Below are 17820 nucleotides of genomic sequence, written 5' to 3'. Positions count from 1 at the left end.
TAATCATTTTTATGATCTAAACGCTTTATAAACTACAATTTCAATTTTTCTTCTTTTTATTTCGAATTTTTAATAAAAGGATAAGTACTGTGTTGCCAGTAATAAGATATAAAACTTTGCCAAAAAACATTTGAAAGCTAAACATTTTAAAAATGGACATCTCAAGTTGTTAGTAAAATTTACCTAATCTTTTTTATATTTTCTTGTTCTCGGTAAATTTTAAACTAATTACAAAACAAACTAATTTTAAGTAATTAACAAAGTACATTTATTAATACCAATAAAATGACTAATAGCATTATGAAATTGGTTTATTTTATAGTAGCTGAAGGCTCTGTCGTGACCTCAATGTTTTGGTTTGCGGACGAGAAATATTAGCACAAATAGGCCGTGACTACGGGGCAGGACATGTCAGTAGGGGATGGGCGGGATGTTCCCTGTACCGTAGGCATCGGACCGATAAATTACTGTTTTTTATTTTGTATAAAAACGCCTTACTGGCGCGGCCACTTCCTCAAGAGAATATAGAAATATACCAACTAATATGTATTTACAATTTTTACAACAGTTGGTATTGTTATCCCGAGGCTAAATGAAAATTCGTAGCCAACTTGTTTGGTGAATAATTATGGTTTCATTGATTATTCTCGCTTAAATATCATCGCGAAATTAAACTCAAAAAATTCTCAAAGTTTTTGCATTAAAAACAAGATTTTTTTTACGACTAGAGAATCAAACTTAGAGAAGATTGAATTATAAATAATCAGGCAAAAAAAATCTTTGCTATTGCTATTCTATACGAAGTGGCGATAGCAAATAAAATAAAAGCATTAGTAATTTATTTTGAACATCGTTACAACTTAACGTCGTGATGTTCGAATAATTTATTTTATTTTCGTTTAGGGAATCGTATAAACTGCGCGAAGGTCAATTTTCGCATTAAATGGCTACAAAACTAGCAAATAGAATGTAGTGGAGTGAATTTAGAATTTATAGTACGTGGCAATTTAATATAGAAAAACATTACAGACCATACGTAATATTATTTATATAGGGGTCACAATCGATAACCTATATTAAATTACCGCGGTATTAATACTTAGAAATATTAATATTATTATTTATCGGAATGTTTGGATGTATGTATGGATGGATGGATGTTTTTATAAAGGTATCCCCACAAAAGCCGTATGGATTTCGCTGTAATTTGGCATAGATGTAGTGCATAGTCTGGAAGGCATAAGCTGCATAAGGCGCGAACGACAGCTGGTATATAATCATTGTAGAACCATAACTATACCATGATTATGAATGATATAAAATTATCGATCGAATGTTAATTTAAATTGTTGTTAATTTTATATATATTTTTGAGAAAGTTTATCAAATAATCTTGTTAAGAAATAGGTAATCAATGATGGAGATTTCTTGAACTGAAAATAGAATAACGAGGCAAGCACATGTCTCAATGAAACCCACGTCTTTGTGACGTTGTAGATATATTCTACCATTACCTAAGTACTATTTATTTCATCCACGTTTAAAAAATTATTACAAACTATTTCTTTATTTAATTGGAAAAAAACGAGCTAAAATTAAAGAACCTTCAATAAATAAATACGATATAAAAAGGCCAGTTATTTTTTGTTACCATTAAGTTTTAAAAAATATATTAAAGGAAGTTTGAAAGTAGCGGCGCCAGTGACCGAGAAATTGAGGAGTAAAAGATTATCGTGGTTTGGACATGTTATGAGGAGGGATGATGTTGATATAAGCAAAAAAGTAATGAGATTGCATGTGGATGGCTACAAAGGTAGGCGAAGACCAAAAAAGTATGGAATGACTGTGTGAAAGAGGATATGCGTAAGAAGGGGGTAGACTCGGATATGACGGCTGATAGAGACGTATGGGGGAGTAGTACATACTGTGCCGACCGTCGATAGGGATAAGGACAGGTTGATGATGATGATTAAGTTTTAAAAAATAAATAAGAAAAAAGATTTTAAAAATACAAAAAACAATATTTTAGAATCGATTAAAACATATATTTATTATATTATATTACATAGATATCCCAACTCAACTATCGAACTCATATTCTATTTGCAAAACTACTGAATGGATTATATACTTTACTCTTCGTATACGCCTAGCTTTTGCGTCGCAATTATTTACATAAGTATATATACATATAAATTACAACTGTTGTAATACTGCATCGAATCTACGTGCGAGCTATTTCCAGATTTAGTTTACAGTCAGTAACGTCAGATCTTTCGTCTGCGTTGTAACCTCAAAATATAAACAATTGTAGAATCGCTATAAACAATTTCTTTGTTATAATAGTAGTATAAAATATACTATATATGACTACTGATATTTACTTTATTATGGGAAGAAAATTTATTCATCATCATCATCATCATCAGCTCACTATAAGTCCCCACCGAGGGGCTCGGAGTCTACCCTAAGTTAAGGGTGATTAGGCCATAGTCCACGCTGGCCAAGTGCGGGTTGGTTGACTTCACACATATCTTTGAATTTCTTCTCAGATATGTGCAGGTTGCATCACGATGTTTTCCTTCATCGTAAGAACGTCGGATAAATGTACATATGTAAATCGGAAATCGAAAAACATATTGGTACATGGCGGAATTCGAACCCAGGACCTGCAGATTGCAAGTACTTGACCACTGAGCCACCGACGCTCCAAAATTTATTAATCATGATAAATTATTTTCTATCAAGGCCCTGACAAATTTTTCAAATAGTTATGATCTTATTTTACTAGGTAAATGCATTCGAAACCGTCGTATCCGTACGTCCGGTCTATAAATAAAACGTATATCTATTTTATCTTAAAGACGAGAAGAATATAATTAAATATTTCATATTTAGAAACGCTATATCTTACGGATATTATAAATGCGAAAGTTTAGATGGATGAATGGACGGATAGATGGATGTATATTTGAAGGTATATCCAGAAAGACTAAACGGATGCGGCTGTTTGGTATAGACGTAGAATATAGTCTGGAAGAAGTAACCAATTATATAGTCTGGAGTAAGTTACCAATTGGATTTTTTTAATTCTACGCGGACGGAGCCTTGGGCGACAGCTTGTATGTTTATGTATTTAGTTCGTAGCATTCGAATGTTTGATCGAAGACCACGGATTCAATTTCCGGTCAGATCATATTAATAAATATATTATTTAATTATGTGTACTAAAAAAAATACTTACTTACTTGCTAAAATTAAATCGTGATACTTGGATATGTTTACTCTGTCACATTTGAGTCAGCCATGAAAGATTTAGCCAAGAATTTGTAATTTAAACCTTGTACTATAACATATGAGGTTTCTGGAACAAAGAAATAAGAACTACCTAACTTATCATAGGTTTCCGAGACCAGAATTCCTTTAGAAGAAGAAGAATTTCGAATTCCGAAGAAGTTATCCGGTCATTATCTTTGTGTAGACAGCTACACAAAGATCGGGATGATGATATGTTATATATAGAGATTTTGATCTGAAAAACTAACGGTAAGAGTCGTTAATTGATTATTTCATTAAGCTTAACTTATTACTTAAGTTAATCTTTACTAATGTAAACACTCTTAGTTAGTTTCAGTCCTTACTAAGGGAGAACACTTAATGACTGTGAATGCGACTGTTAGTAGGACGAATAGATTGAGTTAATTTTAACGTTAATATTTTCACAAACACCATCATCAGCCTTGAATAGATGTAGTTCGTAATAATAAACAAATAATTCTTGCCATCGTGCCAAGGAAGTTAGTAAGATGTGTGCAGTACCGAGGTTTGTTGAAACATCACCACTGACAGATATAGGGCAAGGTTATTTAAATAATAAAACTCTATGATTTATGAAACGACTAGCTGTCGCCTGCGGCTCCGTACATCCAGATTTAAAAAAAAACTTAAATACTAGCCTATGTGTTCTTCTAGATTATGTTATACATCTATGCCAAATTTCAGTAAAATCCATGCAGCTCTTCTGAAGATATCTTTTGACAAATATCCACCCATCCATCCAAATATTCGCCTTTATAATTATTAGTAAGATTTTAAACGTAGATTTTATTGAACTTTTACAATTATTTGATCTGAATCCTCTCTGACTCTTTTTAAAGATTAGAAAGTTATTATCGATATATGAATGTTATCAATCAAACGTAGGTAATCCTATTTTTTTTTTTTACGTTTTATAAGCTAGCGCTTGACCACGATCCCACCTGGTGAAGTGGACATTTGGTCGAAAGATGGTACGCACTAGCTTAGTAAGTGCCTATTCACTGTACAAAAAAAATACAATACTCTATAAAATAATACAGTTGAAATATATTTGCATTTTAATTTTATAAGAATTATAAACGTACAAGCTAATACTAACGACAGACTATAAAAGTACACAAACGTTTTTTTACCGCATAAGTTAATGCACTAAAATTTTGTACATTTTAGCTTTAATAAAACTCAAAGACATTGTTCACAAAGGCATGATAAAGATTTTACAAGAAAATTTAACAAGAATAACTTACTGTATCTAGGCATTACGTAAATTAAATACTTATTTTGTTACAAAATATTTTGAAACATTTCTTTAAGTTAGCTTTTTGTGCTACACTAGCTGTCGCCCGCAACTCCGTCTGCGCGGAATTAAAAAAAATCATTATTAGAAGCCTATGTGTGTTCCAGACTATGTTCTATATGTATGCCAAATTTCATCGAGATCCGTTCAGCCGTTCTGGAGATAACTTCAAACAAACATCCATCCATCTAAACAATTTTAATACAATTTTAAAATATTTTATGAGCACAAAAATGAACAAATGTACTCTAAACCATTTGCAAATGTACTTAAATTTTAAAATGTAAATTATAATATATCTCTTAGTATTCAAAAGATCGTTATTGGAGATCATTGATCTCGGAGTTTGTCTGAATCTCAATAAAGGTCATTTGAATGTCAGTGTATGGATAAGCTGGTACATTGACCTAACGGTGTGGCCAGACATTGTTTACCTAAGCGCCAGTCACTCCACGAGCAATTCGAAAATTTCGAAACTAACCACAGACACACACAGACTTAGTTAATTCCACTATAAGTCCTATTAGATTTCAAATAGAGCATTTATTTGAAAAACTATGGCGTACAAAATGTACTAACGTGTTAAGCTATTAAGAATGAACAGTGCATCGTCTCTTTCGTTATCTTTGAAAAAGTAGAGATAACAATATTTTACAGCCTGTTTCAAGTGTGTAAATCTAAGGGAACAAACATGCTGTATATTATAAAGTCATTGCTATCGTTTATAGCAACCATAACGATCTCTGTAGGATGCATATGCTGTTTCGTATAGGCAAAAGTACTGTTCTTAGAGGTAGCATAATGGATATGGTCTACGGAACTTCGATTTTCAGGCGAGACGCTTTCCCAAAGGTCATAGAACTTTCAGATTTGTATGCTACCGAGATTTTATTATTTGTAAAATTTATTTGTTCGGTACGTCTGACTTCGTTTTAACCCTACCACTGTCTGCAATATAAATCCAAAGTTATATACGTGAAAATGACACTAACACCAAAATTTTATTCGCCCTCGCAACTGAGTCTCGTAAAATAAAACTTTATCACAGAAATGGTTCAATTCATTAAACAAAGCATGTATTTAGTGACGTGGTATGTAATTAATGTACTATTTAAAATGTAACATACAATTTTACTAATAATACGAATGTTTGGATGTATGGATGGATGGATGGATGGATGGATATTTTTAGAAGGTATCTGCAGAACGGTGCAACGGAATCTCGCTGAAATTTAGCATAGATGTAAAAACGTAGTCTAAAAAAACACATAGGATCCCAATTAAGATTTTTTTAATCCATGCAGACGGCATCACGGGTAAAAGCTAGTTAATTAAACAAATGGTTAATTATAATAAAGGTATATTAGTCGGGATTTTCAACTTTCAAAACAAATATTTAATAACATATTGCCGTTCCTCTCATCACTGTTAAAAAGACAGGGATAACATGTTTCCGTACACGTGTAACGGCAGTGGGAACTCAGAATTGTCGTAACGTGAATAGGACAATGCTCTTAAGAGCGTCGGTGGCTCAGTGGTCAAGCACTTGACTTGCAATCTGCAGGTCCTGGGTTCGAATCCCGCCATGTACCAATGTGTTTTTCCATTTCCTATTTACATATGTACATTTATCCGACGTTCTTACGGTGAAGGAAAACATCGTGATGTCACCTGCACATATCTGAGAAGAAATTCAAAGATATGTGTGAAGTCAACCAACCCGCACTTGGCCAGCGTGGTTGACTATGGCGTAATCACCCTTAACTTAAGGTAGGCTCCGAGCCCCTCGGTGGGGACGTATAGTGAGCTGATGATGATGAATAGGACAATGACACTATTAATTTGTTTCTATATATCAATGAGGTCGACAAACAGGAGAGTGTATTGATCTTTGTATGGAACTTGTATGGTATCAGTGTTACGCTGGGGTAACTTTCTATGTTAATGCGATTGTGTATGTCGTATGAGTTGTATTGATTTGTATTCGTAACAATAATTAGTACGAATTAGTTCAATGACTTATATCGATCACGTTTTTGTGACGTTTGACGAATAGAGTTATGTTTTTTGTGAGATCACATAAAATATATTTCTGTTTATCGAATGGATCGGTTCGTAGACAAAGAGAGAGTATGACCAAATGGTAACACGAATTCTGTCACACTGAACGCTTTCGTATTGTGTTTTGTGACATCGTACCCTAATAAACAGATTTATTGATTTTAATAAATACGATTTTTTTATTATTAAAGACGAAAAATATTATGTTAAAGACAAATTTTAAGTAGTAAGGATCACGTAGATTACTTCACTGCATAATATTTGATTTATATTGAATTTTCCTTCAGAATTGTGATAAAATAACACATTTTCAGTAAAAAATAACTAAGGATTAAATGAAAATTCGTCTAATAGTTTTTAAGATACGTATAGGCACAGACGCATAAATAGATTACACATTTAGACGTGTATTTGAGAAATAAGTAATAGTAAAATATGTTTAGTCGATTCAAAACACTTCCAAGGTTTGAAATGCCGCATAAAATAAGTCAACGCAACGACCTTCAATAAAAGTCAATTTTATAGTTCATATATGAAAGTACGAAGCTATCAGAACTACGAAGGTTTAATATGCTTTACTGTTCACAAACACATAGCTTTATAGTGTTTCTAGTAAACACTTTTTTAAATATTAATGTAATTTTAATGCATTCTATTCGTCGGCTAGACGATCCTTACGACTTACGTGACAAGACTTCTTAAGTTGGCGGTTAATATTTCCTTTGGCTTGAATTATTATTATGAAGACAAAACTACTTTAATGCTATAAAATTTACAGAAACTTTTCGAATAGTATCAATTGTTATTTTAATAATTTTGATAATTTTTACAAAAACAAAAATATTTTCGTATTTCTAAAGGAACATCAAGACAAATGACAGATGAACTATGGCCAGGCTTTCATCTAATTACGTCACAAAAAGGTTAAGGTTATATAAGATATTTTTTTCATATCACATACCAATAAGTCAAAGGACATTTGGGATAGTTATTTTATGAATATATAATCGATTATTTTTAATCGCCACCAGTCAGTCATCGAGTTATTGAACCCTGTATAAATATAGTAGTACATATGAAAATGAATGAAAATAGTAACAATATCTCATTCAAAATAATATTCATGGCGTTTCAAATCAAAATTATTAACGTATTGATTTTCAAAGGCCACAACGTTGTAGCATTTACGTAACCATAAGAGCCTTAAAAAAATAAACTGATTGTACATTACATACGATTCTGGTGGGACAGGAATAGCTCATGGGTTACCCAGTGTTATAGATCATGTGTTTGCTATAATTTATTTATGGTGTTTACGAAGTTGCAGCATCGCGAATGTCACTCACGGGGTAATCAAAACGGCGAATGTGAAACACTTTAGGATATTAGTTAATGATGGTTTATGTTTAATTAATTATAGGTTAGATGGGTTATTGATCGCGGGCGCGGTAGTATTCACGCCGTGCGCGCGGGCGGCTTGCTCTGCCGCGACTGTAGGGCGGGCGGCTGCCCTACAGAAGGGTCCGGTTTGCGGCTGCGCGCACCGTGTTTTGTTTTGCCGTAAGATCGCTCTGAAGAGCTCTCGATGCCGGCTGAATACGTCCACGTGAAAGATTCCAATATTTGAATTGTAGTATTTTGTTTTTTATTCATAATTAACTTAGTCTTTACTTGGATAGTTTGCAAAAAGGCAAAGGTTCGTGTCGTACAGCCAGGAAGTTTTTAAATATGCTTAAATTCTAGTTGTGTTGCTCGTTTAATTTTAGAATTTTGACATTTTACGTCAAACAACAGTCTTTGCTTGATTTAATGTGAGTTTTGTCGCACTCGTAAAATCAATATTTATGGTAGCGAAATATTTTAAACTTTGTTACCTTTCGAAGTACAATCTATCAAAAATATCATTGCACATGTAAATATTTACAATTAAATATAAATCTAGTATTAGTTTATAAATAAAATCAATGATTGCTGTAATTAGAATATTAATATAGTAATAGCTACTATACTTGGCACCAAGTTGTTAATACCTCGTTTACATTATGCCAGTACAATAGAACTGTAGCGCTTGCCTGTCGTGGACTTTTTTGACTCGCTGGCGTCAAATGTTTACATTGTGCCAGTTCTGTGCTAATGCTGGTTTTGAGCTACTGTCCTACGGTACAGTCAGCTGTTTAAATATGTATACATGTTTACACTTAAGCTAACTTATATACACCTTTGGTTTTAAAAATATTTATGAGCGTATTTGTCTGTATGATTTCAACCATGAATAAAAAGTACTAAAGAACACGCACAGACGTTTTTTTAACCAATGTTACCATATTTATGTAGCTGACTGTACTGGCAAAATGTAAAGGTATAACTGTTATACATATTTACTTGATATTAGTCGTAGTATTACCTTGTCAGATTTTATAACGCCCACACAGCCCAAGATACTAATGTTTGTACATATCCCACGCATTATATTTTTAGACATAATAACTGTCTACAAATAGAAAAGGAATTAACTACGCCGTATACATGAAAATTATTTTGCAAACGTCAATAGCGTTATTCTTAAGGCAGTCTTAAGTTAATGAAATCGTGGGTTACATCAACAATTTTTTTTTTAATATGCTGACGTTACACAGATAGAAATATAACTATGATATTATATATTAGTTTAGTTGTATTTTCTCTCTTTATTAAAGACTTGCTATCGCGCGACACTAAACTAAATTAGTAGCATATGTGTTCTTCCAGACTATGTTCTACATTGCCAAATTTCAGCGAGATCTATACAGCTGTTCTGAAGGTATCGTCAAACAAATATCCGTCCATCCAAACATTCGCATTTATAGTATTAGTAAGAAGTAAGATTGACAACACAACATATTTGCAACCTATAGAATATATTTGTTTGTTAGTTTACTTTGTTGCACATATTCTACGGATCAATTCCTTAAAATAAAATATTTTAATAGTTTATTTAAAGTTTATCTCAAACAAAAACAACGGTAACACATTTTTTTTTTATATCAAAAGCTGGCAAATGAGCGAGCGGCCACCTGAAATCGCTGAAATAGCGAGGAGACCGATACTCATAGACATACGCAATTGCATATGCGTTGCCTGCCTTAAATCGACGGAGGAGAGGATGCACAGAAAGAAAATATCTTCCCTTTCCATGCATCCTCTCATTCGGAAGGTCCATTTCCACTTCCCATCGCCTCCTTATAAAGAAAAGGATGGGAAGGGAAAGAGGACTAAATTAGGCCACCGGGACGCACACTCATTAGACGAAACGCGGAATTGCTTCCACTTCACGACTGTCTTCTGTGTGGTCGTGGTATTTCACCGGGCGAGCCGGGCCAATTCGTGCGAAGATGTTAAAGCGGGCTCTACCACTGTTAAGGTCACCACATCTGCGGTTCCATTGGTATTGCTTATGTCCATGGGCGTCGTTGAACACCTCGGTGCTCCCACTGCACGTTTTCCCCCTTATGTTATAAAAAAAAAATTAACACATCATAATATTTTACCGATATTTACACAGATATAGGTTTTTTAATTCAGGTCGCCATAGTTATGTCGTCATACTTTGTTATTCTCAGTTTTCTTTGTCTTGTCGTGTTTGAACAAATGTTTTGAGATAGCAAATTTACAATAGAAAACATACCAATGTTTACTGGCGTCTGCAATTGTTCTTGAATAAACGAATCTATTGAATTTACTTATATTTCATGGCCAAGAAATATAATTTAAAAGTTATTTGAATTCCGGATCATTTCATACTTTTTAAATCTTTAGTTTGCTGAAGCAGTTTCACTTTTCATTTATGTAATTAAATATAAACTTAAGTTGAAGTGAACTTTCAGTATACTTCTTACTAATATAATACATGCGAATATTTGGATGTATGGATGTTTGTTTGAAGGTATCTCGAAAACGGCTTTATGGATTTCGCTGAAATTTGGCATATATTTAAAACATAGTCTGGAAGTACACATGGACTACTAATTAAGTTTTTTTTTAAATACTGCACAGACGGTGTCGCTGCCGATAGCTAGTAAGTCATAAAAGCTTAGTCTAGAAATAGAAATGCACACCGCAACAAGATGTATTATGGTAGAAATGGGTCAGTACATAAATCGCATCTGAGCGGTATCGTGTTCCCTCCGCCACAAATCCGATTATAATGCTCGATGAAGGCCTACGTAAAATACACGTTGAGTTGCAGAAATATTTCAATTTTAATATTTATACGTACAATCTGTGAAGCTGGTGGTGTTCCACATGAAAAGATACAGTCGTTTTGTACTCATTGAGACGACGCAAAGTCGAGAGTTAAGTGTACGAAAAAATGGTACACGAATGTTCTTTGTTATAATCGTGTCGTTTTCGAAACTGAATGCTACTTATTTAGTTATTTGTAAAAGGCGAAGTTTGTCTCGTTGCAAGGAACAATGCAATTTTCCTGGAACACCGTGAATTTCCGCGACTGTACAAACAAAAAATAATTTTAAAATCCAATTACATCAATATATATATAATTCAGGCTTTCCCAAAAGTAGAAAATGATTGTTGTTTTCCCAGTTCATACAAAAAATATCATTGGTACTACCTACTTACGTACATATGTACAAGCCTGTCACGTTATGAACACAAATAAAGTTAATATAAAAGAGAAAAACGTACCCACTCTTTCTCACTCTCTGAAAACGCGAATATTCAAGTTTATTTAATTAATCAATTACCTAATTAATATTCATTTGTTTCTTCCTCCATAAACATCGTCACGTGTATAATTTCCTGCGAAATGTTCGACCACGTGACTTGTCAGCCGAAGTAATACGGCGGTCGCCACGTGTTGGAAATAATCCAGCAATATTCACTTCGTAAAATACGTAACCAAACTATATTTAGTACAATAATTTAACAATTAAGTCACGGAATATTATTACATATGCATAGTATTTATTCTCTATGATTACGTTGTAAGCAGAGTATAGTTGCCAAATGTAACTACGTAAGATTTATGACGATTCTTATTTATCAATCAAATATCTCGCGTTTATCTTTAAGTGCCCCACCAAAATGATCCTTAAAAGCAATAAAATCCGACAAAACATGTAACATCTTACTAATATTATAAATGCGAATATTTTGATGTACGGATGGATGTTTGTCAGAAAGTATCTACAAAACTGCAGCATGGATCTCGCTGAAATTTGCCATAGATGTAGAACATAGTCTGGAAGGACACATAGGTTACTTACTAAGATTTTTCAGATTTTACACGAACAGAGTCGCGGGCGACAGCTAGTATATCCATATCAATGAGTATACTTGAGGAAGTCATGAGTAATTACGACGATCATAACAATTACATCACTCACTAACACTCAAGTCAGAAACGACTAATTAAATTAAATGTTAGTTATGAAACATTATCAATGCTAGAGATAATTTAACTCCTCATAACATTTACAGTTTGCGACATACTAGTCTACTAGTCTGCTAGTCAAGTGGAATATTTGACTACCGTATATCATGCCTTCAGGAGTTATTTTTATAGTCTGCATACCTTCCAGCAATTACGAACACATTATAAAGTTTGGTAAACCGAAAGATATTGTTTCAATAGATGATTCTTCATACAAACAATGTCGACTACAAGTTGAGTTAAGGAATAAGAAATGTCGAAGTATACCAATACATTTGACTCAAAATTATTATAATGAAGGATTTGGTTCATCATTAGAATATATAACAGAGGATGATGAAAACATAACAATGGAAAGCGTAAGTAAATAACCTTAGTTTTCTTATTAGCAAAATAAATAGATTAGTAAATTATATTCATAAAAAAATAAACTTGACACCGTTTACTAAAAATACTACACTGTTAAATGATTATATTAAAACTAGCTGTTGCCTGCAACTCCATCTGCGCGGGATTATAAAATAGATAGTAGCCGGTTCCCAGACATACAGAATATGCTCACAAAATTTCATGAAAATCGGTCAAGCCGTTTCGGAGGAGTATGGGAACGAAAATTGTGACACGAGAATTTTATATTTAAGATTTATAGTTTTTCTTTGGTGTAAAATGCGTCCACTGTTAGATATCTCAAAATCATATCTTTTATTTAGTGTTTAGAACTTGGCCTATGCTGCCAATCTCTGTCAAGTTGTAATCATATAAAAACTACAGAATTCCTAATAAATTATTACTATACAGATTCTCCAAGAACTTCTAAAAAATATGCGTGTCGAACATGCAGTGTGGATAAGTGACAAGATGGAGAATTACTTTCAAGTTACATTCCCTTTGCCGACTGGAGATGCGTGCGAGACAATGTTGCATTGTCTCACTAAACTAGGTATTGGAGTGAGATGCAAGTCAATCGTCAAGTAAGTAGAAATTTGGTGAAATGTGATAACAAAATAAACTAATTGTAATACAGTAAGTCTGCCAAACAGAGAGCTGTCAGAAATCTACGAAAAAAGGTTCTATTCGCGGTTGTTCAACTCTTGAGTGTGGCTAGTTAATAAACTTTTTTATTCGTGTCAATTTTCAGCCAGTTTGTAAAATTTTTTTAATTCCTTTTATTGTTATATCCTAGTGTACTGCCATGCAATGTAGTGCATTCTGCAGTTAATGAAGAAGACCAAGATAATGAGGCTCTATTGTAAGTATAATTTTAAAGGATCTTTAATCATTTTACTTTCTATAAAACATGTGAATCTCAAGTTTTATTCTTATAAATAGCGTTGTTAAGATTAATTTGCAAGCTTACATTCAAACGAATCAATCATGATATTAAAGCGAAGTTTAAAAACTAACAGACGTAAAAATGAAGAGGCGAAGCGATGGCGCAACTTCGTGGAGTCGATTCGGTCAAAATTAACGGTGAAACAAGTTGTAGATGGAGTGCGCGGGGGAGGAGAGCTGTCTTTCGATTACCTTACATTAATTGTAACAGCTGAGTAAGTATCGAGAAACCTTGAATCTTATACAATTGAGTGCGCGTATGTTATCAGTGGACTTGATTAAAATAATTTTGCTTTATTATTTCTATTCAGCTCGTACATATTCAGAGGATTCATTTTAGTTTCTGAGAACACAATCTCTATATGCAACATTATCATCCCTATCTAATGATGATGTCAAAGATTTGACAAAACAAAGAAAAAAATATGTTTTAAGATTTTAGTTTCAGAAACCCACGGTAACTGATTAGGGATACGATAAAAATGAAAATGCGTTTTAATAATACGTAGATTGTACATAAGTTGATAGTATTAACATATAAATTATAGGAATAGAAGTTTTCACTCAGACGAATTCCAAGAGATTCGTAAACGTGTTTTTTCCTCATAATAGTGAGTTTATCGATCAGTGGAAAAATCCGTATGTTAACAAGTTTAGTAAGTCTACCCTTAAGCGTGGTATAAACTTAATTGCGCGTCTTGACGAGCTTAGAGTCGCCTTGACCTCGAGGCGTCTCTTCTAAAAATAAGTAACTATTCTTTGTTTAATTTTCACCCACTGCTAGAGAATAAAGATCGTGTTCACTAAATGAATACTAAACGATGTTTAGCTTTAAGTATGCCTTTTACTTTTTATTTCATGTTTTAGGGATTTAGTCAACAATAAAGGGATTTATAAATAATTATTTCGTTCGTCAACGAACATCAAAACTATGTAAATTACAAGCTATCGCCCGCGACTCAGATCGCGTGGAATTAAAAAAAACTTAATAAGTAGCCTATGTGTTCTTCCAGACTATGTTCTACGTCTGTACCAACTTTCATTGAGATCTGTTGAGCCGATCCAGCGATACCTTCAAACATCCATCCATCCATCTAAACATTCGTATTTATAACATTAATAAGATTGTTTCAAGAGACTGAAATACTAATTCCATATTAAAAAAACATAACTTAAAACACATTTTCACTGTATTTTCTCCAGTTCTCTTGCAGCGCTCGGTCTGGTGGAAAACAATGCTTCTAACATAGTGGCAGCGATGTTGGTATCACCTCTCATGGGTCCTGTTATGTCCATCACCTTTGGCACCATCATTGCTGACCGGAGTCTCGTGAGAAGCGGCTTCGAGAGTTTAGTACTCGGAATGCTCGTGTCTTTACTGTTCGGATTTATATTCGGACTAATTCTTGGGACAACTGCAATGCCCTGGGGATTCGGAGACTGGCCTACTGAAGAAATGAAGTCACGGTGATTTTTTTTAATAGTTTTATAGTTCCTTATTTTTATCGTCAAACGTCACGTCTAGTTCCGTTGGGGGATTGTTTTTCTTTTACCAAATAATTTTGTAAATTATCACGCATAATGGTAGCTAGAACACCTCAAAACTATAACACTTTACAGTGGTAACGTGAGATCTCTTTGGATGGGTGTTCTTTGGGCACTGACGTCGGGGACAGGTGTAGCGTTAGCCCTGCTGCAAGGTAGTGCTGGACCACTCATCGGCATCGCTATATCTGCTTCTCTTTTGCCGCCAGTTGTTAATTGCGTAAGTAATTTCTGTATCATCTTCCTTTTATGTGCGTTTTAGGCAAATTTATAAACTCGCGCAAAATTATATAATGGGAAAAAATCTAATTTGCGATAACTTCAAAATGGTTCAAGGACAAACGGTTGAAAATGTAATCGTTCAACATAATTGAACGAATAATTAATCTTAAAAAATAATTAGGGTCTCATTCTCGCAAAATAAAAAAGATAAATAAACAATAACATTCATTAAATTTGTTTGTATTGATTATATTAATTAAGATAAAGACTTTATGTTGATACTGTACAACGTTAAATACTTGGAGATTAAAGATTTCTGACCTAATGTCGAGGATTTTCTTATCGATTCTTATATAAGATACGTACGATTTTTCTACGCGCAATTTTTTAACAAATATATTACACATAGCATAATTAATAATAAGCAAGAATTACAAAGCAAGGAACTTCTTTTAAAGAAAAATTGCATATCAAAAAGGATTTATATGTCCTTCTCAATTCTTCATGCTTCTATTTTCCCCGAAATGTATATTTGCCGTATTGACAATAACATCGAGTATTGAATGTGAAATATTTTTCATTATGTCCAGGGCTTGTTCTGGGCACTGGCATGTATATGGTTATTATATCCAAACACGAAAATACCCCACATAAAGGGGGAGCCGTATTACGGCAATTCATCATACGTGCCGCTTTATCACGACTACATTCCTATAGAATTTGCTGTTAATGGTAAGTGAATAAAGGCCAATTATTTAATATCTGTCCTTATGAATTTTGCATTTTATATTCGTCATGTTGTGAAATAGGGATGTTAAACGCTGTACCTAAGTGCATTTCCGAAATTGGAAAATGATCTTTAACGTTTTAAGTACATATCTGGAATATGGATAGTGAACCTAATAATAGTCATGAACGTTATCAAGATTGTAATCGAACAATGGCGAACAGTACCTTAACATCTTAACAACATACTTTGAATGTTACTAATTTTATAAATGCGAATGTTTGGATGGATGGATGTTTGTTAGAAGGTATCTCCAGAACTGCTACATGGATCTCGCTGAAATTTAGCATAAATATAGAACGTAGGCTTGAAAAACACATAAACTATTAAGTTTGTTTTTAATTTCACGCGGACTGAGTCGCGAACGATAGCATACTATAGCATAAAAATATTGTTTCCAGGAATTGTCAGCTGCTGTCTAACTATCGTGAATGTTATATGCATATTCATAACAGCTATTATGTTTCTGAAGATCAAAGAGGTTGCAGCTCCTTACACGTCTACCCCAGATCTGCGACGTTTCTGGCAGCAAGATATAAAAATAGCACGCGATGCTAACAAAGCTAATCTACAAGCCGAAGACGAAGAACGTGTCGAGTAAATTAACACCTCAATTATACAAACATGTTGTATTATCACTAACGATAACTCTAATTTTATTCAGTTATTTGCCTTTTCAATTGGAAAATACCACATGAAAAGAGAAATTCAAATGACGTCACAAATTACATAAAACACTTATTAATTCTTAGAGATTCCAAAGCTTTTTTCTCTTACACCTCTTTCAAAATTTTATTAGTTTCATTGAACCCTTCAGTTACGCAACTTAGCGATCAATGAGTTTGTATTTCTTTTATTAAATGTACATAAAGGGGTGCCCTTAGTGACCAATACTAGACGAGTTTGACAAATAATATTACATTTTTGCTTCTCTACTGAATAGAATATTTTCAGGTTGGTTCTAGAAGACCTCAATGAGACTGCCGATGCTAACGTCAAAGAGAAACTCGAAGAAGCGGTAAGAGAAGCTTTGGACGATGACACTTATAGGAAAGTTAAACGCATGAGCTATCAAAGTCATAATGCTGATGAGGTAAATTTATAATCACGATTATTACTGAAATAAAAGATCAACTATCTTCGCAAAGATCATTCGGTACCGAGCTCAAAATCAAAAAATTCTTCCAAATTGATTTACCGGAAAGACTGCGAACGTTCGCGTATTGTTATATTCGTCACACAAACTGTCAAATACCACTCCGTTTTCCCGTCACCAATATTGTTTTGAAAAAAGCGTTCCATAATTAAAGACATGCATATATCAATTGACTGTTGCAGGTGTTTCGAACTATTGGTCTTCAATCACGAACTGGCTCTGTACGATCGAGTATGATAAATTCCGGTATGAGTACGCCATTGCAAACGATACGGGAAAGTGGTAATGCAAACGACATTGAGGCATTAGACAAATTACTTTCATCTCTTCTCGGTCTCAGAGAAAACAGAGCACGATCATTTCGTTCAAACCACGGAACACCAACTATTAGCAGAGTATCTTCATTCTTGAACAAACGAGGCACTCGGGAATCCTTTCCAGAAAGAATATTCCAAGATAACATTGTACGTAATGTAATCAATAATATAAAATCTAAAAGGAGTTCTCCAGTTGAGGAACCTTTTTTAACACCAAACTGATGTGTTATAATTAAAAAAAAAGTTTAACATGAATAAATTAATATTTTATTTATTATAGCACCGTAGCATCATTACAATAGGAAATGTTAATTTTATCACAGCACAGCTCTATTACACGTAAATAAACTTTAA

At 33.5% G+C, this 17820-nt stretch overlaps 2 protein-coding genes across 6 annotated transcripts in view; one reads left to right on the top strand and one right to left on the bottom strand.

Moving 5' to 3' along the window:
* Nhe2 (Na[+]/H[+] hydrogen exchanger 2) overlaps positions 1–8155 on the bottom strand; it is a 29996-nt gene extending 21841 nt beyond the window's left edge. For 4 of the 5 annotated variants that reach the window (XM_013317122.1, XM_013317125.1, XM_013317126.1 and 1 more), the window contains exon 1: positions 7912–8155. The gene's annotated coding sequence lies outside the window, so the exon portion shown is untranslated. The remainder of the gene's footprint in view (positions 1–7911) is intronic. The other variant, XM_013317123.1, reaches the window with a different exon arrangement.
* Positions 8156–12171: 4016 nt separating this feature from the next.
* On the top strand, positions 12172–17689 carry LOC106121126 (uncharacterized). Its single transcript, XM_013316626.1, has 10 exons — positions 12172–12466; positions 12906–13078; positions 13291–13356; positions 13514–13654; positions 14643–14906; positions 15060–15204; positions 15797–15938; positions 16395–16590; positions 16948–17086; positions 17332–17689. Exons 1-10 carry the CDS (start codon positions 12215–12217, stop codon positions 17686–17688), a joined length of 1875 nt encoding a protein of 624 aa, XP_013172080.1. The 5' UTR covers positions 12172–12214; the 3' UTR covers position 17689.
* The last annotated feature ends 131 nt before the right edge of the window (positions 17690–17820 follow it).

The sequence above is a fragment of the Papilio xuthus genome, unplaced genomic scaffold (genome assembly GCF_000836235.2).
Source record: "Papilio xuthus unplaced genomic scaffold, Pxut_1.1 DF826945.1, whole genome shotgun sequence".
Lineage (NCBI taxonomy): Eukaryota > Metazoa > Arthropoda > Insecta > Lepidoptera > Papilionidae > Papilio > Papilio xuthus.
Note: the sequence above shows the minus strand (reverse complement) of the source record. Positions and strands in the feature narration are given on the sequence as shown.